The 24,170-nt window shown below is 58.4% G+C and overlaps 1 protein-coding gene across 1 annotated transcript in view; it reads left to right on the top strand.

Moving 5' to 3' along the window:
- GRID2IP (Grid2 interacting protein) overlaps positions 1 to 20,829 on the top strand; it is a 30,419-nt gene extending 9,590 nt beyond the window's left edge. The window contains 22 exon segments of the mRNA XM_039880271.1: positions 3,995 to 4,243; positions 4,431 to 4,516; positions 7,089 to 7,158; positions 7,639 to 7,733; positions 8,076 to 8,259; positions 10,726 to 10,880; positions 11,360 to 11,506; positions 11,756 to 11,853; positions 11,996 to 12,113; positions 12,849 to 13,201; positions 13,573 to 13,643; positions 13,645 to 13,729; positions 13,731 to 14,003; positions 14,386 to 14,473; positions 15,214 to 15,291; positions 15,660 to 15,856; positions 16,180 to 16,335; positions 16,482 to 16,568; positions 17,297 to 17,426; positions 17,514 to 17,632; positions 18,300 to 18,464; positions 18,681 to 20,829. Of these exon segments, the coding sequence (XP_039736205.1) occupies positions 3,995 to 4,243; positions 4,431 to 4,516; positions 7,089 to 7,158; positions 7,639 to 7,733; positions 8,076 to 8,259; positions 10,726 to 10,880; positions 11,360 to 11,506; positions 11,756 to 11,853; positions 11,996 to 12,113; positions 12,849 to 13,201; positions 13,573 to 13,643; positions 13,645 to 13,729; positions 13,731 to 14,003; positions 14,386 to 14,473; positions 15,214 to 15,291; positions 15,660 to 15,856; positions 16,180 to 16,335; positions 16,482 to 16,568; positions 17,297 to 17,426; positions 17,514 to 17,632; positions 18,300 to 18,464; positions 18,681 to 18,752 (3,076 nt within the window). The 3' untranslated portion in view covers positions 18,753 to 20,829.
- Positions 20,830 to 24,170: the final 3,341 nt, after the last annotated feature.

The following is a 24,170-nucleotide window of genomic DNA, read 5'->3' as shown; positions in this document are numbered from 1 at the left end:
CTCGTCTCCATCATGATGTAACAGCTGTGGCCCTGTGGGGGTGTCAGGGAGCTGTGCAGGGCCGAGAACAAGGCTTGGGGAGGACACAGCTCTGGCTTCCTGCTGCTGACAGGGAGAAATGCAGCCCCGAGGGGTCACCAGAGGGTTGTGGCCTTGCTGGGGTCAGGAACGTGGGGCGGAGGCGTGTTGGGCAGTGTGGCCTGGACAGAGTATTAGAGATCGACTGTCAGGTCCGCAGCGTCCTCCCTGTGGCGGACTGCAGGAGCCCACCGGTGACACCGTGTAAGATTCCTCCCAATGCCGAGACAGAGGTGGAGTCCCTCAGGTTCTTGCCTCTGCAGTTCCAGCCTGTCTAGGTGGCCACCTCCTGGTGAGGAGAGAGCCTTGTGCTGATGTCCCCTGCTGAGGGTGGATCCAAGGAGCCCCTCCCCAAGATGCCCTGGGCTGGCTTCCCCACACCTATCAGCCCTTTGTGATCTGCAGGGAACAATGCAGGGCCCCTGGGCCTGCTCCCGCTCCGAAGTCCAGGGAGTGGCAGACCCAGAGCCACAGGAAGAGTCCTGACCCCTTTCTGCTCTCTCTCTTCCAGTAGCTGTGCCTCCCCTCTGCTCCCTCTGGAGGAAGAACCCATCTTGGGGAGGGGGGGACTCTACTCCCCTGGGAATTCCGAGTTTGGTGGCTCCCTGCTCACTTCCACTCACTCGCCAGGTCTCATACACTCTCCTTCCTCTGTTTTCGCATTCTAGACACTTGTCCCATCAGAACGCCCCTCCCTGGCCGCCCCCAGCATCACCGCTCCCCTGGTGTACCAGAACCTCTGGGTCCCTGCACCCCCTTGCATCCCCAGGCTCTCCGGTGGCTCCCCACCAGCCTCCGAGTGCAGTCTCGGGCGCTGACAGTGGCGTTCAAGGCCTCCCTCTCTAGCGTCTTTTCACTGGAGCTTTCCCCAGGGTGGGTGTGTCGGGGAGGGGGCTTCCTCCTCTTTGCCCTGACTCCTGATGAGCCCCTGAGGCCCGGGACAAAGGCCACCTCCTGCAGACAGCCTGGCCTTGCTGTACAAGGGGCAGTCGGGGCTTCCTCCCAACCGTCGGGTTCAGTCTCACTCAGCCGGGTGCTGGGGACACGCCACTATGCGGGCATCCGAGGGATCGGAGGCGAGGTGCATGGAAGGGACTAATGGAGGGGGCCAAGAGAAGGCGCCGCGACAGCTGGAGCCGCCCCAGCTCCTCGCGAGCTAGATGAAGGGTCCCCCCGGAGGGGCGGGGCAGGGCGGAGCCACCCGAAAAGGGGCGGGCGCCGGGCTGCGGGCCGGGCTGGCTCGGGAGGGGCCGCGCGCGCTGGTCCGGCAGAGGCGCGTGGAGTCGCCGCGCCCTCGTTCTGCTCGCGCCGCTCGGCCACCCGCTGACGTCGGCACCTGCTGCGCCGCCACCATCCCCGGCTCCAGATGGGGAAGGACCAGGGCTTCTCGCGGCACTTTCGGTAGCGTCCCCACCGCGCCCCCGCCCCCGGGAAGCTTTTGCCCTGGGCAGGGGGACCCACCTCGCGCAGGCCTGAGAGGGGTGGGGCGGGGGCACTGAGGGACTTCCCTGTCCTGGGTGGGCACCCGCCGTGCCTGGCTGGGGCGCGAGGGCTGGGCAGGTTGGACATAAACTGGAAGGGTACAGGGGGAAAGCTCCCGCGGGCAGCTTTGGGGTCGGGATGGGGGCCAGGGACTAACGGCCAGGATGGAAAAGCCCTCTGTCCTTCCTGAGACTGGGCTTGTCAAGGGACCTGGACAGAGGGCGGAATCATGGAATGTGGAGCAGAGAGAGGACCCCAGGGCAGCCCGGAGGGGGCGGGGTGGGGGGGATCTGCAGGTGGATATAGACCTGACCCCCGCCCTCCAGGCAGAGAGAAGAGAACTGACCCCGAGTGCAGCATCATTGTGTGGCTGCACGAGAGTCCTATGACCTCAGAGGAGCCTGTTGGCATAGTGGGGACCTGGGAGTCCTCGGGCAGCCATAACCAGGCTGTCAGGGTCAGACGGGCCGTGATGGGCCACAGTGGCCCATTAGACCCCATTGTGCATGGCTTTGCTGGAACAGTCGATTCTAAGAAGACCGGGGCTGGGCTGAGCTGCTTGGGCCACACTGAGCCGCATGGAGGGCCCACACAAGCCAGGAAGGGTATCTGGCTCAGCCCCAAGGACACCAACCAGGGGAAGAGCCACTTTACCTCCGCCCGCCTGTGCAGTTGGTGACTCACTCTGGTTCCCGCTTGGGGGGACGGGGTCTTTTCTAATTGCTGCTGGAGGATGGAGCTGGGATGGTCATCTGGCCCCTGCCTGGACTGGGGGTGTGAGGCTGATGCCTTCTGAAGTCCAAAGTGTGAGGTGGGCAGTTTCCGGCTCGTCATCCCTCCTTTGCCTGGGCATGAGGGATGTGATGTGTCCAGGAGGGTGTGGGGAATTTTCAGGCCAGGCAGATGGAGGTGTCAGGCTCCAGAGACGTTGAGTGACCATCTGGGGAATGAGGCTGAGGCTCTAAAATTTTGAGAATTGCTGCAGGTGAGGAAGGATGGGCAGATCAGGCAAGGATGCTCCTGGCAGAGTTGAGCAGGTCATTCCTTCTGGCCTCCTGGTTTCCTGGGACATCTGTGAGCAGAGCTCACTGTGGGTAGTGGGGCAGGCCCTGATGTGCCCTGTTTCCTGAGTGCACACCCCTTCCCTCCCTCCAGGCAGCTGTTCTGCCCACCTGGCCTTATTAGTCCTATTCACAGAAGTCTAGGGAGCTGAGTGGGGGTCACTGGGGGTGTATTTCAGGTGGTTACAAGGCCACCGCTCACCTCTCCTGCCCCCTCCTCGCCATGCCCTTGGCACTGGCTTCTGGTACAGAGAACAGAAGGGAGGCCTCGCTAGCAACCAGAACTTCAGGGGCTCTCAGCAGAGCCAAGGGCTAGCTGTGTAACCCTGGAAAGTTACGGAGCCTCAGAGTCCTCTGCCATAGACTGAGGAGGCCACCGGGATGGTAACTGCTGCCATCACTCAGAGATGTGGTGGGGCCACCAGTTGTGGCAGTACCCCTGTTTACTGAGTCACTGAGTTCCTCCCATGTGTTGAGCCCTAGCTTGTCACTGTGGCTCAAAGCCGAACTACAGACCCAGCCCTCAAAGAGCTTCCTGATCGCGGAGAAGATTCATGGTCACCGAGGAACCATCCTGGGGTGCGGGACCCCTGCCCCCGGGGGACCATGAGAGCTTCCCTTAATTCTCACTACTTCCACACGGCTTCTTTGAGAGCAGGACCACAGTGCCTTCAGCTTTGAAGCCCAGGGCCTGGCTGGCCCAGGTAGCAGGGACTTAGACGCAGGATTAACCCGAAGGAAGTTAGTGCTGGGCGTTGAAGGGTGAGCCACGTTTGGTTAAGGAAGGAGAGCGTGTACGGGTGGGCAGGAGCAACAGCATGGGGGAAAGTAAGCGAGGCAGGCAGGGCTGCAGGTGATGGTGCCGGCACACCGAGTCGGCAGCTGTAGAGCTGTAGAGCCGGCCGGCCAGAGAAGCAAGCAGGAGGGCCGGGAGTGTGATGCCCCGGGGCAGATTGTGGCTTCTTGCTTCTCCATCCCAAGTAGCCTGGAGTCAGGCTGGGAGGAGGCGGGCGGTGGGGATCCCCGGCTGAGGTTGGCCTGGCAGGTGCGGGAAGGTGAGATCAGGGAGCGGGGGAGAGGCGGGAGAAGGGAAGACAGCGGCAGGAGCACACGGTCCATGGACTGGTTTGGGGGGTCCTGAGGCCCCCCCAGAGGCCAGAGTACTGGGGAAGGTAGGAGGTAGAGGGAGACGGACGCCGTGGTCCCTGAGTGGCCGGACAGGTTGGGAGCACGTGGCCGGACACTGAAGGGGAGACTGGGGCGCCCGCCACCCCGGGTAGGGCCGGGAGACCAGGAAGCGCCTTGGGGCCGCGGTTGGCCGCGATTGGGGTACGGTCTGGGGGCGCGCCCCGACTCTGCCGTCTCTCCGGCAGGATCTTCATCCCCAAGAAGCACCGGGCGCGCTTCGACGAGGTGGTGTCACAGGGTCTGCTGGGCAAGTTGTGCCGCGCCCGGCGGGCGCAGAGCGCGCAGCGGCTGCGTCGGAGCCGCAGCGAGGAGCGGCCGGAGCGCCTCCTGGTGTCCACGCGCGCCAGCGCCGCCCCGCGCCGCCCGGACGAGCCGCCCCCGCGCAAGGCCGCCTCGCTGCTGGCCGGCCGCGCGGGCTCGGGGGGCGCGCGCAGGTACCCCAGGCAGGCGGGCCTCCTGGCCGGAGGGTGGGCTGGGGATGGAGACTCCGGGGTGCGGGGCGAAAGTAGGCGAGCTTAAGGGGAGCGGACGCCGGACTTAACCATCCCCTGCGCTCCCCGGCCCCCTCTCACGAGGGCAGGGCACACCGCTCGCCCCCACCCGCCCATTCTTTCTCCCCAGGACAGTCCGAGTCTACAAGGGCAACAAGAGCTTCGGCTTCACGCTGCGCGGCCACGGGCCTGTCTGGATCGAGTCTGTCCTGCCTGGTGAGGGGCGGGCAGGTTGTCCAGGATGGGGTGAAGGACCCTACTAGGCCGCTACTCAGCACCCTCCCCTCTCCCGGTCCCCAGGTACCGACCTCATGTAGCGAGTGTCCTCTGAGTGTCCCAGAGGAGCAGATCCAAATCATCCATCCGCCCGAGTTGGGGCAAACCCCATTCAAGTTCAGGATCGCCCCTGAGCCAAGTGGACCAAGTTCTCTCTTCAGACCTTGCCTATGTCCACAGGAAGGGCTAGGGTACTTCCAGGACAGGCTGCCAGGGCAGAGCTGGTGTCTGCCTAGGCTGCCCACAAACAGCATTGCCTGTGCCGAGTGCCCACTGGGAAATGAGCCCTTGCCAGGTGGGCCAGACCCGGAGAGATGACAGGGCTTCGGGGCCTCTGCCCTTTATCCAGTCCCCAATTCGGACCCCCCCCCTCCACCTCCCCTCCCCTTCCTGCTCCTGGAGTGGTGGCATCTTGAAGAAGGCAGAGCAGGAATTCCTCCTTCCCTCCCTCCAGTGGCTGCAGGTGTGGGAAAAAGTTAATTTCTGTGAGAGGCAGCCCATTTCCGTGTGGGGGCTTTGGGGTGTAAGTGGGGGCAGAAGTGTCTCCTGGTGCTGAACCCAACTCTCTCTCCCTGTAACCGCCCCACAGGGCTGGGCCATCTGCTCTGTCCTGCACCCATCCCCTCCCAGCCCCTGAGCATGATACTCCTGGTGACACATCCCCATCAGTGCCTCTGCTGAGGCTGAGTCTTTTCTATCCTCTGTGTCTCACGTGCCCAGTGCATGGGTTTGCGAGACGGGCATCTTCTGATCCCCAGAAACGCACCTCCATGTCTTCACATCACTGTTCCAGCCATTGGATCTTTCTGAGACCTAGTCCCGTTGACTGATGTGTTCTGGGTCTTCTCGAATTTGTGCACCACTAAGTTGTGGACGTGCTGTCATTGGGAAGAGGCCCAAGGCTGCCCTCTGGGGAGCTTCCTCTCCACCCCCATCTCCTCGCCTCTCCCCCTGCGTGTAGCCAGAGATACCTGGCCTAGGGCCATGTTAAAATCCAGGTGTGCTGTTCTCCCCATCCCAGCATCCAGGCTGGTAACCCCATGCCATCCTTGGTATAGGAAGTCAAATGGATGCTTTGATGGGAGCTTTCACAGATGAGGAAACTGAAGCCTAGAGAGACTGGCAAATCAAGGACCAGAACCCGAAGTCTCTTGACCCCTGATCCAGTGATCTTTAATCCCCTGCTACAACCCCTCTCACCGCCTCCCCCCTGCCCCGGGCTGGCCCAAGCTTCCGGGCAGGCCAGCTTGGATCTGTTATCATCATAACCCCCACCCCCTTTTCAGTCCCAGGAGAAGGACCTGACCCCATCCCCATCTTCTCAGAAGTCCTCCCTGATCCTCCCTTTCCTCTCCTGACCATCCCCACAGCCCGAAGAGAGAACTTACGATCTGAGAACATATTTCGCTTAGGCATTTATCATCCCTCCTCCATACTTCTAAATCAAATTCAGTGACAATTATTAAAAGGGGCAGAAAGTAAAGAAGTCTATACCACGGGAGCGCATTTACCAGCCACCCCTTCCCCAGGTGTTAGGTACTGGTCGTCAGGGCCATCAAGGCAAAGAGGAAGAATTAAATTAGGTGCCCCCATGTGTTTAAAATGTAGGTTTTATTATTATTCAGATATGGTGAGGCCAACAGATCAGGAGATGGTTGCCATTGAAAAGACAGTTTGTTCCTCACAGTTCCCCAGAAGAGCAAGCGCGCCATGCCTCGCAGGGCCACACGGGGAAGCTCCAGGGCAGGTCAGGAGCAGAGGGAGGGGGACAACGCTGACGAGAGCCTTTACTGTGGTTTCCGTGGGAAGGAACAGGCGAGGCAGGGCGAGCAGACTCAGGGGTGGCTGTTTGAATAGGTTCAGTGGGGTCTAGGCACAGGGGCGGACCCTGGTTGTGCGGTGCCTGGCCCCGGGTGATTAGGACAGATGCCTGTGGCTCAGAGTGTGAGAGCCCACAGAGGAGGGGGTGGGGTGTGGCTCAGGATTGATGGGTTTGCATTTCAAAGGCACGCTTGCAGACAGACACTTGCTATCTCGAGGAACTGGCTAGTACCAGGAGGAACAGTCCCTCCAATGTCAGCAAGTCCCCAAGATATCAACACCTAAAACGCATGATTAATACACCACATTTTCCAGCCTGAGGGAGAGGACTGCCTCCCTCCAAGCAGACACATTTTCTCCTGGTGACGAAGCCACAGGGGAATCTATGATGAGGACCTGTGTGTGTGTGTGCGGGGTGGGGGGCGGCGCTGAGCATGGTGTCTGCAGTGGGGTCCTTGCTGGGGCACATGTGCTGGGAAGCACTGTTCTCAAGACCTCTTTTGTCTCCACCTTGCCCCAGCAGCTCAGGCTGACTGGTCCCCGTGCCCCGAGCACGCCCACCCCCGGCTCAGCCCAGAGCAGCCGAGAGCAGAGAGGTGCTGGGTCTAGTGCGGGCACCGCTGGCCTGAATTTGGCTCTCGTCTGCCACCGTCCCATTTCCCGCCTGTAAACCCTCCCTTCTCACCTCCAGGGAGCCCTGCTGACAATGCGTCCCTCAGGTCGGGCGACCGGATCCTCTTCCTCAACGGACTGGACATGAGGTCAGAGGCTACTGGGGACACCAGAGCTTGGTGGTGAACTGTCCCCCGAGACTGCTGCCTCTTGGGACATCGGGCACGGTCCTGATCTCCTCTGACCAGTCGGTCCCCAGGGTCTGTCCCTCTTCCTATGGGGACTCTCAGGTCTCTCCTCCCACCCTAGCTAAGACATCAGTCCATCCAACCAGAAAACACTCCAGCTCCACATGGGACACAGACCATCTGTGTCGTCCCCTTCAGGGAAAGCCTGGCTTGGGGCGACATGGGTGCAACCCCTTCTGTGCCCTGAAGTGTCCAGCTGGCGCTGGGCCTGGATCTTCCCCTGCAGAGATTAAAGAGCAGGAGAGGCAGGGCCCCGGCTGGTGGTCCTGGCCCTGCTGTGGACGTGCCGTGTGGCCTCTGCGAGCAGGACAGGGAGGCCCGGCAGGTGGCTGTGAACAGGGCTCATCCTTCAGGCCCTCCTGGGCCATCTCCGCTTGGCAGGAACTGCTCCCACGACAAGGTGGTGTCCATGCTGCAGGGCAGTGGCGCCATGCCCACGCTGGTGGTGGAGGAGGGGCTCGTCCCGTTCGCCAGCGGTGAGACCCCCACTGCCACTTTGGCCTTGTGGCCCACAGAGACCCCTGAGGCCCGCCCCTCGCCCCGATTTCCCCCCAAACTTGCAGCATCCTTCCCCAGGTGGCACTGTAGAGCCCAGTGGGACCACCTCAGGGTCCTGCGTGGCTCTCCATTCATCCCCACCCCAAGCTGTAGGCAGCAGATGTGCCTCCCACTGCATGGGGCTGGGCTGCGCAGCCCTGCTCAGGAGGTCCCCTGACCGCTGAGGGAAACCGACACCTGGCCGGCGTGTGTGTGTGTGTGTGTGTAAAGGTATGTGTGGTGCCGGATCACCTGTGCCTCTCCTGCCTGCGGCCCTGCAGACTCTGATTCCTTGGATTCCCCGAACCCGTCGTCGGCACTCACCTCGCTGCAGTGGGTGGCGGAGATTCTGCCGTCCAGCATCCGCGTGCAGGGGAGGACTTTCAGCCAGCAGCTGGAGCACCTGCTCACGCCTCCCGAGCGCTATGGGGTGTGCCGAGCCCTCGAGAGCTTCTTCCAGCACAGGTGGCCGGGCCAGAGTGGTGGTGGGGACCTCCCCTGGGTGAACCCCAAATCCTGCCCAGACTCACCATCTGGGTCTCCCTGCCTGAGCCTCCTCACCCCCCTTCTCCTGGGGGAGGCTCAAAGAAGGCAGCAGCTGGTACCGGGACCCCAAGGTGGCGACAGCTGGGCTGCCCCAGAACAAGCTCTGACTCTGAAACCTCCTAGCCACGTGACCTGGGCAAGTCACGGTCTTCTCTGTACAGTTCCCACCTGCAGCGTTATCGATGGGACCCTCACAATTCCCGGCTGTGGGCACTCGCTATCAGCCAGGCCCTTTGGGGGTTGATTCGATGCCTTTCTTGTCACACCTCAGTGACGGCAGGCTGCATTTGTCACACTCCTCAGTGAACAGGCTCATTGATGTGGTTCGTGCAAAGCCCCTCACCTGTTCGTCTTTTTTTGTTTAAAGTTTTATTGAGATGTAATTCACGTACCATACTATTCAGCCATGTAAATGCACAGTGTACTGGCTTTTACCATATTCGCCAATGCGTACACCTATCACCGCGCTCAATTTTAGAATGTTTTCATCACCTCAAAAAGAAACCCTGCACCCTTTCGCCATCGCCCACTCCCTTCTCTGCCCCTCTCACCTTCAGCGACCACTAATCTCCTTTCTGTTTCTGTTTCCCTGTTCTGGACACTTCATATGAATAGAATCCTTCAATATGTGGGCTTTCGTGTCTGGCTTCTTTTACTTAGCATAATATTTCCAATGTTCATCCAACTTAGAACATCTATTTCATTCTCTTTTTATGGCCAGGTAAGATTCCATTGTGTGGCTAGAACACATTTTGTTTATCCAACAGCTGATGGACATTGGGGTACTTCCACCTTTCATTCCCTTCTGGCCTCGCTCCATCTCTGAGTCCCAGGCTGATGAGTTTTATGGGCATCCTTTTGTCTAAAGCTGTTCTCCGAAAGTGGGCATTGCTCCGTATGATGTATTTTTATTTTACATCATCATCGTGCTATCTATTGCATTCCACGTCTGACTTTTTTCGCTACCTGCTCTGTATTTAGATCTGTCCATGTCTCTCTGTGTCCGTTTCGCACACCATCTACAGCTGCAGCCAAATTCCCAGAGATCAGAGCCACTTGTCTTAGCTCTTTACCTTGCCAGCGACAGACACTGGGTCACCTCCACTCTCTCCCATCACAATAACACTGTGATGAACGTCATCGTGCTCACTTCCCTGCGGAGCTGTGTACAATTCATTTGAAATTTCTTTCTAAGAGCAGAATTGCTGCATATTAAGGTAGTTGTTTACTTAATTTAACTAGGTCGTGCCAATTGCTTCCTGGAGCAGTTTCACGCACACCAACGGGGTCCCCCAGCCCCACGTCCTTACCAACACCTGGCACTATCCAGCTCTGTATTTTTGCTAGTCTTTTTAGCCATAAGGTGACATCTCGTTACTTTATTTGGGGTTCTTAATTATTGTTTTAAACATCTTTTAATATCCTTGTCAACTTTTTCCATTTCCTTCTCTGTAAATGACCTGTTTGGACCCTTCTGTCCATTTTTGTTTTATTGGGCTTTTTGTTCATGTTGATTTGCAGGAGTTTGTTACTTCCATTTTTACTTCTATTATATCTAATGTTAATGTGTCCAAGTTATGTTTCTCAGAACAGATATCCTTGATTTTGTATAATCGAATTCAGTGCACATTGGGTCTCATTGCTTTGGCGTAGAAATTTTGTTTAAGATAACTTCCCCTGCCCCTAGCTCAAAAGATATCCTCCTGCATGACCTTCCATTAATTTTATAATTTTATCTTTCACAGTTTGCTGTTTTATCCACCTGGAGTTCTTGATGTGTGGTGTTATGTGAGGATCCGGTTTTATTTTTTCCACTTAATGCAGGGATCAGCAAACTAGTTTTTGAAGGGCTGGAGAGTAAATATTTTAGGCTTTGCAGACCATATGGTCTCCAACTCAGCTGCTGTCGCTTGAAAACAGCCATAGACACTATGTAAACAAATAGATGTGGCCATGTTCCAATAAAACTTTCTTTACAAAAACAGATGGCGACCGTAATTTTGGCCCATGGGCCATCGTTTGCTGATCCCTGATACAGTGACTCAGCTTTCCCAATACACTCCATACATTTCTATCTTCATGACAGCTCTAGATATTATTTTCATCCCCATTTTACGGATGAGGAAACTGAGGCACAGAGCAATTAAGTAACTTGGGAAAGGTCACTTGGCTGGTAAGTGGCAGAGGCAGGATTTGAATCTGGGCGGCCTGCCCCCACAATCCTCCTTCCTGCCCACTTCTCTGTCTTGGCAGTGGGGAGGAGGGAGGGGACAGGGCATGAGCTTGAATTCTGTGGCCTGGAAGTGTCCCCTTCTCCCGTCCCTACCCCACACCCTATGATGAGCCCCTCGGTAATGAGCCTCTTCTTCCTGCGTCCTCCCCCAGGAACATCGACACCCTCATCGTCGATGTCTACCCTGTGCTGGACACACCTGCCAAGCAGGTGCTTTGGCAGTTCATCTATCAGCTGCTGACTTATGAGGAGCAGGAGCTCTGCCAGGAGAAAATCGCGTGCTTCCTGGGCTACACGGCCATGACAGGTAGGCGGCCTCTCCCCGTCCCGGCCCACCAGGTGACACCTGTTCTCACCTGAGAGGTGTTACAGCTGACTGGGGTCCCACCACACACAGATGTGCCCACGTGCCATGCACATACACACCCGATGCACCTGGGGGAGGGTTGAGGGTTTTAGCAAGAAACTCGATGTAGGGTGGGCAGATGGTCTCACACACATGCCTAGAATGGAACTGTTCTTTTTACCCCATAAGTCCCTCTGGGCAGCAGTGACTAGGTGTTGAGACCTTGGACGATGGGGTCGTAGGCTCTTGTCGGGAGAAGAGGCCACCTCCCCAGCCTCCACCCCCGTGATCCTGTTCCCCCGAGCCCAGTTTTTCACCCCGGACTTCCGCTCGAAGACTGTCCTGGAGCCTAGCAGGCTGGGCCCGCCGTCCTTGTGTTTAGTGGCTCCTTGTCCGGCTGAGAGGACAAGGACCCGTCCCCCCTCTATGCCCCACATCAGAGCCTGAGCCCTCGCTGGACCTGGAGCCGGAGCTGGAGCCAGAGCCAGAGCCGGTGCCCGAGCCCCAGCCCCGGAGCTCCCTGAGGGCCTCCTCCGTGTGCCGCCGCAGCCTCCGGTCCCCGGGTCTGGAGGCCAGCCTGGGCTGTGGTAAGGCCAGGGGCAGAAAGGCTGGAGAGGGCGTGAGGGTGAAACCGGGGCTTGGTGGGATGAGAAGCCCCCAGGAAGGGGCCGAGCGGGGACCCTCCGGGTCTGCAGGGCGGGCAGGTTCTCTCTCCATGGCCCCCGGCTGCAGCTGGGCTGGGGCCTGAGCCTCAGGGCTCAGAAGTGGTCACCAAACCCTCCAGTAGCTGACTCTGCCCTGCCCCTCTCCCCGCCCCCCGCCCACATTCCTGGCAGGTCCCAGCGACTGCCCCGAGATGCCTCTTCCTCTGACCCCAGGCGAACGCCAGGCGGGCGATGGCACGTCCCTCCCCGAGACCCCCAATCCCAAGATGGTGAGACCTGTCTGCCCCCCTGGTGGTGTCAGTGGGGGGCTGGGGCCGACCCTGCCTCCCAGACTGCCCAGGCCTGGCCTCCTGTCAAGGCCACGCGGGGGAGGTGAAGGTGGCTGGACTCACCCCACCGCCGCCGGCACAGATGTCCGCCGTCTATGCGGAGCTGGAGTCCCGACTGAGCAGCAGCTTCAAGGGGAAGATGGGGACCACGTCCAGATCCCGTGCCTCCCCACCAGTGCCCAACCCGGCAGGAATGGCAGGTAGGGGCTCAACCAGCCCAGCTCCTGATGGTGGCGCTGGCCTCTGTCCACTGGCTGGGAGTTACCCCACCTCCAGGCACAATGTGGAGCCTCCTCTTTGCTCCATGGCCATAGAACTAAGTTGCAGGGAACCCCAGCAGCCGTCATGGTGTGGGGGGCCATCAAGGTCAGGGTTGTCCTTGTCCTTACATGTTCCCTCTGATCCTCACCCCTGTTGTGGATCTAGAAAGCAGAGGACTGCCCCAAAAGGGTCTCCAAGTTAGCATGTGGCTATTGGATGAACTATCGAGTGAGTGCCTTGCTCTGTGAATGGCATAGCTGGAAAGATGGCTGCTGACAGGACACAGGTGATGAATTCTCTGCAGTTCAGAAGGCAGGGCCCCTGGGTGGTGCTCCTGTGCGCCAAGGGCCTGCTGGGCATAGGAGGTGACTCATGAGCTTGGTTGGGGACCCGGAGAAAGCCCACGGCCCTTGTATTCAGTGGTTCCCAGGTGGGACCCCTGGAGTTCCTTTCAAGATGAGCTGGGGTCTGGCCTGTCCTGGGCCTAAGCAGTCGTCCCGTCTGGACTTTGATCACCATCAAGGAAGAACATGGGGGGACGGGGTCACCCCGTTCTTCCCGTGCTGTGTCGAGAGGACACACAGCCAACCTGCCCCGGCCCCTCCCCTCCAGCCTGCACCTGGAACCCAGGTACTGACTGAAGAGGGGTCCTCATGCATCCTCCCCCACCCCAGGGCCCAGGACCCTGTCCAGCGTCTCATGGCCCAGCGAGAGACTCGTGCCCTCCCCCTGCTACTACCCGCTGTGCTCGGGGGGCCCGGCCTCCCCCAGCAGCTCCGAGTCCCACCCCTACGCCAGCCTGGACAGCAGCAGGGCGCCCTCCCCACAGCCAGACCACGGGCCCATCCACTCCGACAGCCCCCCCAGCCCGGACCTCGCCCGCCAGCCCAGCCGCAAGCTCTTCACCTTCTCCCGGCCTGCGCGGACCCGGGATACTGACCGCTTCCTGGATGCCCTGAGTGAGCAGTTGGGCCCCCGGGTCACCGTCGTGGATGATTTCCTGAGCCCCGAGAATGACTATGAGGAGGTGAGCATGAGGGCAGACGTGGAAGGCCGGGGAGCAGGTGCGAGAGGGGGTCTGCCAGAGGAACAGTGTCCCTGGGGACCTGTCCCAAGCCACTGTTCTCCCTGGCTCGAGCTATCCTACCCCACCCTTTGACTCAAGCTATGACACCCCTTACCCAAGGCTACCCCCCGTACACCCTGTCTCAGGTTCCCCCATTCCTCGGCAGGCCTTCCCACACGCAGCCTCAGGCTGACCCACCAGACTATCGGTCCTGTCCCTAGGCTACCCCATTCCCTGCCCCGGACTACCCCACTTTCTCTGCCTTGCGCCCCGTGCTCCTGCGTCTCTGGGTCCAGCCCGGCGCTCCTCTTGCCTTGTTCTGCCCCCACCAGATGAGTTTCCACGACGACCAGGGCAGCTTCGTGACCAATGAGCGGAGCAGCGCTAGCGAGTGCATTACAGCATGAGGAAGGCAGCTCCCCTGACTTCCACTTCCTCCGTCTCCACCACATCCCCTCGCCCCCGCTCAGCCCCCCCCCACCGCCCCTGCCCCTGCTCCTTTCATGACCCCAAGCCCAGCTCCTGCACCTGACGTCCCCTGGGGCCCCATCAGACACTGGCCAACCCCTCACCTAACTTCAGCCATTCAGTCCTTCTCCGCTTTCCCCACTGCTCCCTGCTCCCTGCCTGCGTCTCTTCTGTGTGCGTGCCCCCCGTGCTGTCCCGGGGCCTGGGCCACCGCCGCAGTGGGACCAGCCACACGAGCGTCAAGCGCCTGCGATGGGAGCAGGTGGAGAACTCGGAAGGCACCATCTGGGGCCAGGTGGGCGACCTGGGGCCCCACAGCGCCCTGCACCAGGAGAAAGCGGCCTGGGCAGCAGCACTGAGACCAAGACCTTGGCCACCTTCTAGCCCCTGGCATTTCCCTGATTCCATAGCAGCTCCTTCCCCCGCCCCCCTGCGAGCCACTGGCTTCTGGGCGCAGGGTGTCCAAGTGTGGGTCACTGACCACGAGAGGAGCTGGCTCACCACCGATAACTGGGAGGATTTCGCTTCTCCTGCAGACTCCTCAGCCCCCAGGTGTACCTCACCCCCGATGGGGGCCGTCCCTCAGGGAGAGCAGCCCTCAGAGGGTGGGCAGGGTGGGGAGCGGTGTCCGGCTGCCAGCCTTCCTCCTCACTCTGTGCCTTCGCCCTCCCTTGCAGCTCGGCGAAGACTCTGACTATGATAAGCTGAGTGACATGGTGAAATACCTTGACCTGGAGCTTCACTTTGGTACCCAGAAACCTGCTAGTGAGTGGCCTGAGGGCCCTGGGGGACCCCGATACCAGGCTCTATGTGACAGCCCACCTGCTGCTTTCTGTGGCATCCCAGGGCTTGGAGCCCCCCAGGTTTGGACTGACTGCCATTTACTGTGTCCCTGAGTTATTTAACTTCTCAGAGTCTCAGTTTTCCCATCTCAAAACAGAGATAATAATAACAGCTGGCATTTATTGCATGCTTACCAAATGCCATTTCAAAACTAATACTGCGACATTGACAACTTCCCAGTGAGAAAGCACAGAGGGGCTAGGTGATCTGCTCAGTCACACAGCCAGAAGGCGGACATCTACGAGTGTCCCTTCGAGTCCTCCCTCTCACCCCACCCTCTCTAGGTATCTCCCTGTGGCTGTTGGGTGGGGCTTCAGGCAGCCAGGGATATTATGTGTGGAAAGTGGTCCTAGGATGGAAGAGAAAGGCCCTTGTCCATCCAGGAAGCCTCTGCCAGGTCAAGAGGTGGCCGGTTCTCCTTACTCGGCCAACTCAGTCCCATGCACCCGAGGGAGAGAGGATGGGAGGAGGAACACGCACCATGCGTGTCGAGCGTGTTAGACTGGGCCTGAGGGTCCATGAGTGAGGACTGTGGACACCGTGAGCTGATTCAGTCAAGGTCACGGTCAGAGGGCGTCTGGGCTGCGGCCACACCCCTTCCTGGCCCTCCGCGGCAGCCTCGGCCTGGCCTTCCCTGATTAAACCATCAGCTTCTCTTCCAGAGCCAGTGCCCGGGCCTGAGCCCTTCAGGAAGAAGGAAGTGGTGGAGATCCTGTCGCACAAGAAGGCCTACAACACCTGTGAGGGGCCGGGGCGTCCCAGGGGATGTAGGGAGCAGGATGCGGCCCCTCCCTCTGGGCCGCAGAGCCGCGGATCCGCCCCATGGATGACAGAGATTCGGTTGCAGGGCTTCCTCCCACCCCCCCCTCACATGCCAGCTGCCCAGCGGGGTGAAGGTCCCCTCCCAGGTCCCACACCCAGCCAGATCCCTCCAGAGTAGGTGCCAGCCTTGGGATCACCACAGGCCACGCCCCCTCGTTGGCGCCCTAGTTCTGGCCCCGCCTCCAGGCCCCTCCCTAGCCCCTTGGCACCTCCCCCAGGCTCCACCCCGTAGCCCAGGTGGATCTCGAGGCCCCGCCCGGGCTCACCTTAGCGGCCCCGCCCGCAGCCATCCTGCTGGCGCACCTGAAGCTGAGCCCGGCGGAGCTGCGGCAGGTGCTCATGAGCATGGAGCCCCGGCGCCTGGAGCCCGCGCACCTGGCGCAGCTGCTGCTCTTCGCGCCCGACGCGGACGAGGAGCTGCGCTACCAGGCGTTCCGCGAGGCGCCCGGCCGCCTCAGCGAGCCCGACCAGTTCGTCCTTCAGGTGCGGCGGCCGTGACCCCCGCCCAGGGTCAGGGGCTGCTGCCCAGCGGCCTCGGCCGCCTGGATCCGGGCTCTCGCTCTGTCCGGAGGCCGCGTCGGTCCCGCTCCACCTGCGCTTCCGAGCTCAAACCTCTGAGTTTCAGTTTCACACCTTTAGTGGGCAGTTCCCGCCCGCGGTCCAAAGTAGGTGGGATGAGGATGCCCCTTGAAGGTTGTGCTTATTTTTCCTAAGGGAATACCGGGCTCTCTGACCCCCCACTAGGGCCGGGTGGGACAGCGGGTCCCCTGGCGAGTGGATGAATCCTGGCCCTGCCTTCCTGGCAGATGCTGTCGGTTCCCGAATACAAGACGCGCCTGCGCAGCCTCCACTTCCAGGCCACCCTGCAGGAGAAGACCGAGGAGATCCGGGCCAGCCTGGAGTGCTTGCGCCAGGCCTCCCTCGAGCTCAAGAACAGCCGGAAGCTCGCCAAGATCCTGGAGGTCAGGGTGCACCCCCTCCCCGGTCATTCTATCCGTCCCCCTGCCCCCTGGGGCTTCCGGCCTGGAAGTGCATCCCGATGCAGAGCGGGTGCAGGCCAGGGGCGGAGGAGTGGGGCAAGTACCTGCCTGCCCACCTTCCTTTCCAGTTCGTGTTGGCCATGGGCAACTATCTCAACGATGGACAGCCCAAAACCAACAAGACCACGGGCTTCAAAATCAACTTTCTGACGGAGGTGAGGGGCTCATCAGTAGTAATCGATTAGCTGGCTTTGCCACCGAGGGTGGAGAGGCGGGGCTCAACCAAGCTGTGGCAGAGGGCAGGAGAGAACATCATGGCCAAGGAAGGCCCTTCCCGGAGAGGAAGAGCTGGCTGCCTGTGGACCAGGGTGTGACTGCAACAAAGGTTGGTGGGTGGCCCCGGGTAGGGTGAGGGTGGAGGGAGGACTCTTCCAAGCCAGTTTGGATTAATGGAGTAGAGGGAGCAGGGAGGGTCAGTTCCAAGAGGAAGAGGAGGGTCCATTTGTAGATAGATACAAGTGGTTAAGGATGTCTGAGACTCAGATGGGCCACAGATGCTTCCAGAAAACCACACGAGGGAAGATCTGTGAATGAGGCTACCCATCCCCCTGGGGTCAGAGAATCTTGGGCTGTACCTACTGATAAAGGCAGAAGAACCTAAGGCCCTCCCCTAGTTGGGGGCTGGGGTCCTGGTTCCTGGGAGGGGGGAGAGGTCGCCAAGATCTGGGCCAAGGAACCTGCGAACCCCTGGGGAGGCCTGTGGCAGCCCTGCAGGTAAGACTTTGGAGTAAGAAATGCTGGCAATCGGTGTCTGAGCTTTGGAGTTGGTGAGTGTTGAGGGCCAGGGTTGAAGCCACAGTCCGGGAGAAGCAGCACGTGGGCCCACGTGGTCAGAAATCTGATGGGGTCCTTGAGGAGGATGTGCGTTGGGGGTCACTTGCAGCTGAACTCCACCAAGACCGTGGACGGGAAGTCCACCTTCCTGCACGTCCTCGCCAGATCGCTGAGCCAGCACTTCCCTGAGCTCCTGGGCTGCGCTCAGGACCTGCCCACTGTGCCCCTGGCTGCCAAAGGTAGGCTGGGTGGACGGGTGCGGAGGCAGAGGCGCTGCTGTCCTGGCTGGGAGCGTGGCCCGTGAGGCTCTGTCCCCTTCTCTACAGTGAACCAACGGGCCCTGACCAGTGACCTGGCTGACCTCCATGGCACCATCAGTGAGATTCAGGCCGCCTGCCAGAGCATGGTCCCCTCCAGTGAGGACAAGTTTGCCGTGGTCATGACGGTACCCTCCGAGCAGCCTGTCCCAGAGCTGGAGTGGCCCCTGGGGGGTGCGGGGGTGTCAGAGAGCACCAGCTGTGTCCCCAACGGAGTGTCTGCAGAGGCTGCTGTGGGTCTCGGGGTGCTGGAAGAGGGTCCGCCGGGCTCATTTAGGTCCAAGTGCCAAGTCCACGTGTAACTGCGGAGCTCTCTGACTGCCCTGAAGCCACTGCCTCGCCCCATCTGTCCTCATGGGCAGAAGAGCCCAGACTTAAGTCACGAGCCACAAGGAGAGGCCTGTCAGGCCCTGGCAGCAGAGGCAGTCAGGAGAGGGGACATTCTCACTGAGCTCAGACAGTGATAAAGGCCGTAGGAAAAGAGAGAGCAAGGCCTGGAGAGCGACGAGGACTGCTCCAAGTGCATAGCCGGGGGAGACGGGGAGGTGGCATCTGAGCAGAGCCAGGAGGGAAGAGGGACTTGTTCTACAGACGGGAGCAAGTGAAAGGCCTGAAGCTGGAGTGGCTGGTTTCAGGATGAGCTCGTGGGCAGTGGACAGAGGGACTGGGGCCTCTGAACCGGGCGTGGTTCCCAGCTTGGCACAAGGTCTGGGGCAGACGGGAGCGGAGCGGCTATGTTGTCTGGGGCCCAGGGACACCAGCAGGTCGGTAGTTTCCTTAACAGAGGCCCATCAGTCGTTCCTGGAGACAGCCCAGCCGGTGCTGCGGGCACTGGACGGGCTGCAGCGCGAGGCCATGGAGGAGCTGGGCAAGGCGCTGGCTTTCTTCGGAGAGGATTCCAAAGCCACCACCTCCGAGGCCTTCTTCGGCATCTTTGCAGAGTTCATGAGCAAGTTTGAGGTAAGCCACGTGGAGAGGCCCCTCAGGAGAGGTCAGAGGTTAAATGAGGGGGACCCTCCCCAAAGCCCAGAAAAGGGCCCCCACACAACCCACCCGACCCGGCTGGTGCTGGCGGGTCTGTGCTTTGGCTCTGGCCTGGGGAGATGAGGCAGGACTGGTGTTGGGGGGCTCCCGGGACACTGACCAAGCCCTCTCCACGTGCTCCTCCCTCCCCAGCGAGCGCTCAGCGACCTGCAGGCCGGGGAGGGCATGCGCAGCTCGGGGATGGTGTCGCCCCTGGCCTGGTGACCGTGGCAGCCCCGTGCCCTCACCCCCGGCCTGGTGACTGTGGCAGCCCCGCGCCCCCTGCAACCAGAGCGTAGAGAAATGCTGCTGGCTGCGCCCCCACCGGTAGCTTGGACTCCCCTGAGCTTTGGGCTGCGTGTGTCCCTCGCACGCCTAGGACCTCAGGCTGCCGCGTCTGCTGCGCCCGCGTCACCAGCTACCTCAGCCATCCCGAAGGTGCGGGACTCTGCTGGGCCCCCCTCTCCAGGCTGAGCCCTGGCTCTGAGCGCTGGGGGCACCAGGCAGGAGCCAGCGCATCCACTCCCCAAGAAGGTGAACCATGGCTACCCGTGGGCACTGGTGTGTTCGCCCCAGGAGGACGGTCCGCTGGGCCTGTCTGTGCCCACACACCACTGGCTTCCTGCGTCTTGCCCCTGCCTACACAATGCCATGTAACAAACTGTCCCAAAACCAGTTGCTTAAAATGGCAGCCACTTACTGTTGATGAGTCTGTGGGTCACCAGGGCAGTTTGATCCGAGCTGGGCTCAGTGGACCCACTCCCGAATCTGCAGTCATCTGTGAGTCAGCTGCAGCTTCGCGTTATAACTACGCAGGGCTCTGTCCTGTGTCTGAGGCCTTGGGCACAACAGCTGGTGACTTCATGTGGCCTCACATCTTCCAGCTTATTGAGCCAGGTTCATTCACAGGGTAGAGGCAGGGGCCTAAGAGAACCAGCAAAGGCACAGAAGACCCCTTGGGGCCTAAGCTCAGAACTGGCACACCACCCCTTCCACCACAGCCTATCGGCAAAGCAAGTGACAAAGCCAGCCCAGGACACGGGGAAAAAGAAATAGGCTCCACTCTTGATGAGAGACGCTGTATGTCACATTGCAGAAGATGTGAATTCAGGGGCAGGTGGAGAATTTTTGCGATCGATCTACCACACGCCCCCTCGGCCAGGTCCCCTGGTATAAATCCTCAGTGCCCGTGGTCCTGCCTGGACCCAGCACAGCTCTGTTACCCATCTCCATGTGTCCGCCAGGTAGCATGCTTCTCTTACATAGTCACCCATGGGTGACCTGGGTCCTCACCAGATACACTCGGTCCAGTGGGCAGCAGGGGTCTATGCCTGCCTAGCACCCAGTCTCCCTCCTGCTGGGAAAGCTCCCCGTTTTTCCTTTGAGAGGTTATCCCTCCCCTACTTCCAGGCCTTGGAACAGTGCTGATTGGCTAAGGATGGTCTCATGACTCTGGCTGGGTGGCTCAGGGTCAATTCAAGACTCAGAACTGTTTGGAAAGGGAGGCTTCCTTTCTTCCCAATGAATTGCCGGGTAAATGGAGGGTGGGAGCCTGGAGGGAGCTGCCAGGACCACCTCCTGGAGCGCACCTGCCTGGGTGTAAAGGCAATGCAGGAGAGCAGAAGAGAGATCACGCCATGCATCTCTGTCCCTGGATCCAACCGAGCCTGTAGCAGGTGTCTGGACTTGTCAGTTTCCAAGCTAACAAACTCCCCATCCATTTGTAAATTTGTAAAAAAAAAAAAAAGCCAAAAATTTGCTTTGGCTTAGGCTGGTTTGAATGAGTTTCTGTCACTGGCAACACCAAGAGGTTGACTGATAATACACCCATCAACAGATGGCGGTGGATGTTCGGTCTCTGAACATTCTCGGCAAACTGTCTTCATTCATGAACGCACCCGCCAATACCTTTTGACTGCCCACTGTGTGCCAGGCGTCATGCTGCGTGCGAGCACGACTCAGCCTCTCTGAGTTTGGTTCCCTAGGGTTGTTCCCTCATGGCCGTTCTACAGCTGAGTCAGTACGAAGCCCTACGCGAGCCAGTATTTGCGCCATAACCCCCACCAACTCCTCGCAACAATGACGAGGTGTGAACACAAGCATTTCTGCCCCAGGAATTCATCTCTCAATAATACCACCAAAATAGCATCGTCTCATTACACACTGCTTTTTCTAGTAACGTCGAGCAATGGTCACTGGGTAGTGTGCTCAGCGTTTGGACACGTTTCATTTCACCTCACCACGCCCCTTTGTTATCTCCCTTTTACAAATAAAAATTCTGAAACTTGGGAGAGTTATGTGACTTGCTGGCTGGAAGACATGGGTCTGTCTAAATCCGAAGCCCATCCTCTGAGTGGAAACATCTTTGTTTTGCTCGATACATTTTTTCTGTTTTTTAAATTTTAATATCAACGGACCATAGATGCCGGTGACTTGTACATCAAGCCCTTACCTCTTTTCTTACCACCTCTTGATTCTCCTTGCATTAGCTGGCTAAGACTCCCATAACAAGAGGCTGAGTGGCTTAAAAGATAGGAATCTATTTTCTCACCGTTCTGGAAGCCGGAAGTCCGAGATCGAGCTATCGGCAGGCTTGGTTTTTCCTTCGCCGTTTGCAGATGGCCACCTCCTCACTGTGCCCTCAGATGACCTTTTCCCTGTGTGTGCATCCTTGTATCTCTTCCTCTTCTTATAAGGACACCAGTCCTGTTGGATTAGGGTCCCACCCATATGATCTCACTTAACCTTAATGATCACCTCAAAGATCCTCTCTCCAAATGTAGCCACATTCCGAAGTACTGAGGGTTTGGACTCCAACATATGAACTTGTGGACGGGACGCAGTTCAACCCGTAACGCTCTCTTATCAGGTGCCAAGGATATAACAGGCCTAGTTCCAAGGAGGCCTCACAGATCTCTGGACTGAGCTGATGCTTCCGAGAGAAAGGATTCCATCAAGCAGGATTTTCCCACCTTCTCCATCTGCAAACTTCTCTGCACCCGCACTCATCCTCATCCCACGACGTCCGGCCTTACCCTCGCCTCCGTTCAGAGCGAGTTCTCTGTCCATGCTATCTTCCTGCCACCCCCACCCCCCAAGCTCCCAGGCCTCCCGATGCACCAGTGACCACAACTCACTCCTCACTGTGTAAACATCCCTCCCACTGCAGCCCCCCGGAAGGACAGTCTAGATGCCAGTGGCTGGTGCCCTGTCGCTCCCCACCCTCCCCTTAGAGCCAAATCTCTTTGTCTACACTGGCTGCCTCTGCGTCCAAACCATCCGCTCACCTCTCGGCACATGGCAGTCTGGTTTTCACTCCAATCATCTCCCTGAACCTGCTCTCACCCCTACAAGGAGCTACAGGGAGGGCTGCTTGTGCTTGTCTTACTTGACCTTTATTAAAGCAACACTCAGCACTGTTTACCCTCCCTTGGCAAATTCTCACACACCCGGGCTTCGGCTAGCAGGTGTCTTCTCGCTGATAACCCTGTCATCGACTTCATTTCCCATTGGCCCAGCTGCTTCTAGCCTTTGCACACAGCAAGGTTTCAATTGCCCAGGAAACCAAAGCAAAATGACATCAAAGTACGGGGCTACCAAGTTGCTCAAGAAAATGCCTCCTTTCTATAAATCAGTTTGGCCACCTATATCCTAACCTTTAAAACCAGGGTTGCAAAGTAAAGTTTACAGAGGCCAGACAAGCAATGCAAACATGATGGGGGTGGGGTGGGGGGCGGTAAGAAACAATGACACGAGGACAAGAATGACGAGTTACTGACAGGCAGGGACAGGGGAGAGACAAGGAGGAAGGCTGGGCACCGGGGAGCTGGAGCATGGATGCCTGTCTACGGGGGGAAGCCCTGACCCCCTCGCTGTGGACCCCTATGTGGGAAGGCCCGCCTTCTGATGCCTGATCTTCACGCTTTCTCAAAGAAAATCAGAAACCCAGATTTTTATTTAAAATGTCCTGATGAAATTTTAGCAATCAACTCAAACTTTAAAAAAGATCATCAATTATGAGGCAAAGAAAACATTTCTATGAGCCAGATGGAGCCCAGCTGTGAGTCTGCAACCCCTGAAATAAAACATCTGTGCCATTCCACGCATTCATACTACCCTGGGGTGTAAGGGGTGGACCCGCTAAAAAGGGACTGGATTTGTTTTATATGCTATTAAGGGAGCGACACTAGGGGCAAGTTGGCAGTTCTGAATCCCGGTTGGAAAGATGCAGATTACCTCATTCCTTTGTTTTGGGAAATTTGCCCCGAAGGGGCATTTAGTCACAGGAAGGCAGGACCCACACAATGTTTTGGGGGAAAACTGTGAAACCAAATGCTATTCCACAGACCAAGGGGTTCAGGGTCTGTTTAGTTGTGCGGATGAACTACATCTTTATCCTGATAGTGCCTTGAAAGGTAAGGACAGTATTTTCTCTAAAGAGAGTTTGACTGGATTCCCAATGTTGCCAGCAGTGAATAAATAGAGTGTGAGCTCTTGCACCATGTGGAGTTAGTGTGGGGGTTTCCACAGAAGGAACTAGATGTCCCTATTGTCAGCATCCAGGGGCAGGAAAAACTGTAGGGTACAGAAGAAGAAAGCCCTCTGGGGCGGAGGTGGGGACACCCCAGCAGAGGGAGGTGAGCTGGGTCCTGCCCCGTGAGAACGGTGGGGAGAGAGGCCCAGACCTGGGATGAGAGCACCCACCTGGAGGCACTGTATCTTCCGCTGAGCTTGGTGCAGACACCACAACGTGGCCTTAGCTGTGTTTGTAGGACTTGTTCAGGGGATGCAAACAGCTGGGGCAGAAGTGGTGGCTCTGAGCGTAGAAACCAGCCAAAGTGTCGGCTGCCACCAAAACAGATCTGTAGCACATGACCACATCGCCCAGGGACCATCCCCCCCCACCACCCTGAAACTCCTCGAGGAAGGGACCCCCAGGAGAGATACCGGACTAGGAAATTCGCCCCACAGAAACGGTCAGAAGTGCAAACAGTCATCGAGACACATGGATATCCCTTGTGGAGTTAGTCCGAAGCAACCGGGATGTCCAGGCATCGGGGGTCAGCGAAATAAGTGATGCAGCTGTCACTCGTAGGAATGAACACAGCGACCAGAATGTTGAAGGACTGTTAAGGTCATGGGAGATGCTTCTGACGTAATAAGTGAAAAGTAAAGAATACACAATTGGAGATTCCAGGTCTGCTGTGGCTACTCTCTAGACAGAAGTTATGGAAACTTGGTAGAAGCTTCTCTTGGGCCAGAGAAGCAGGGAACTGGCCTGCAGAGAAAGAGCGAGGTACACGCCACGTCCTCTGTACTGCCATTTCTGAGTGTCTGTTGTCAGCCGTCAAATCTACTTCATGAGAAAATCGTCTTCAGAATTCCAGGGGTCTTCAAGTAATTATTAATTTCATCCTGACTGGTGAAGAAATCGGCAGAAAGTCCTTCTCTACAAATAATTTCATATTATTCGAAACTACGTGTGTGTATTGAGGAATATACAGTCCCATTACTGAAATACACGGGTATATGCTGTATGTAAATATTGATATAATTTGGCAACATTTCACTACACAAATCAATTTGTTTGGCAATGCCTGCCAGTGAGTGGCACATCTGAAGCAACCGGATGTCCAAAAACTG

This window comes from Pteropus medius, unplaced genomic scaffold (genome assembly GCF_902729225.1).
Source record: "Pteropus medius unplaced genomic scaffold, Ma_sr-lr_union100, whole genome shotgun sequence".
Taxonomy (NCBI): Eukaryota; Metazoa; Chordata; class Mammalia; order Chiroptera; family Pteropodidae; genus Pteropus; species Pteropus medius.
Note: the sequence above shows the minus strand (reverse complement) of the source record. Positions and strands in the feature narration are given on the sequence as shown.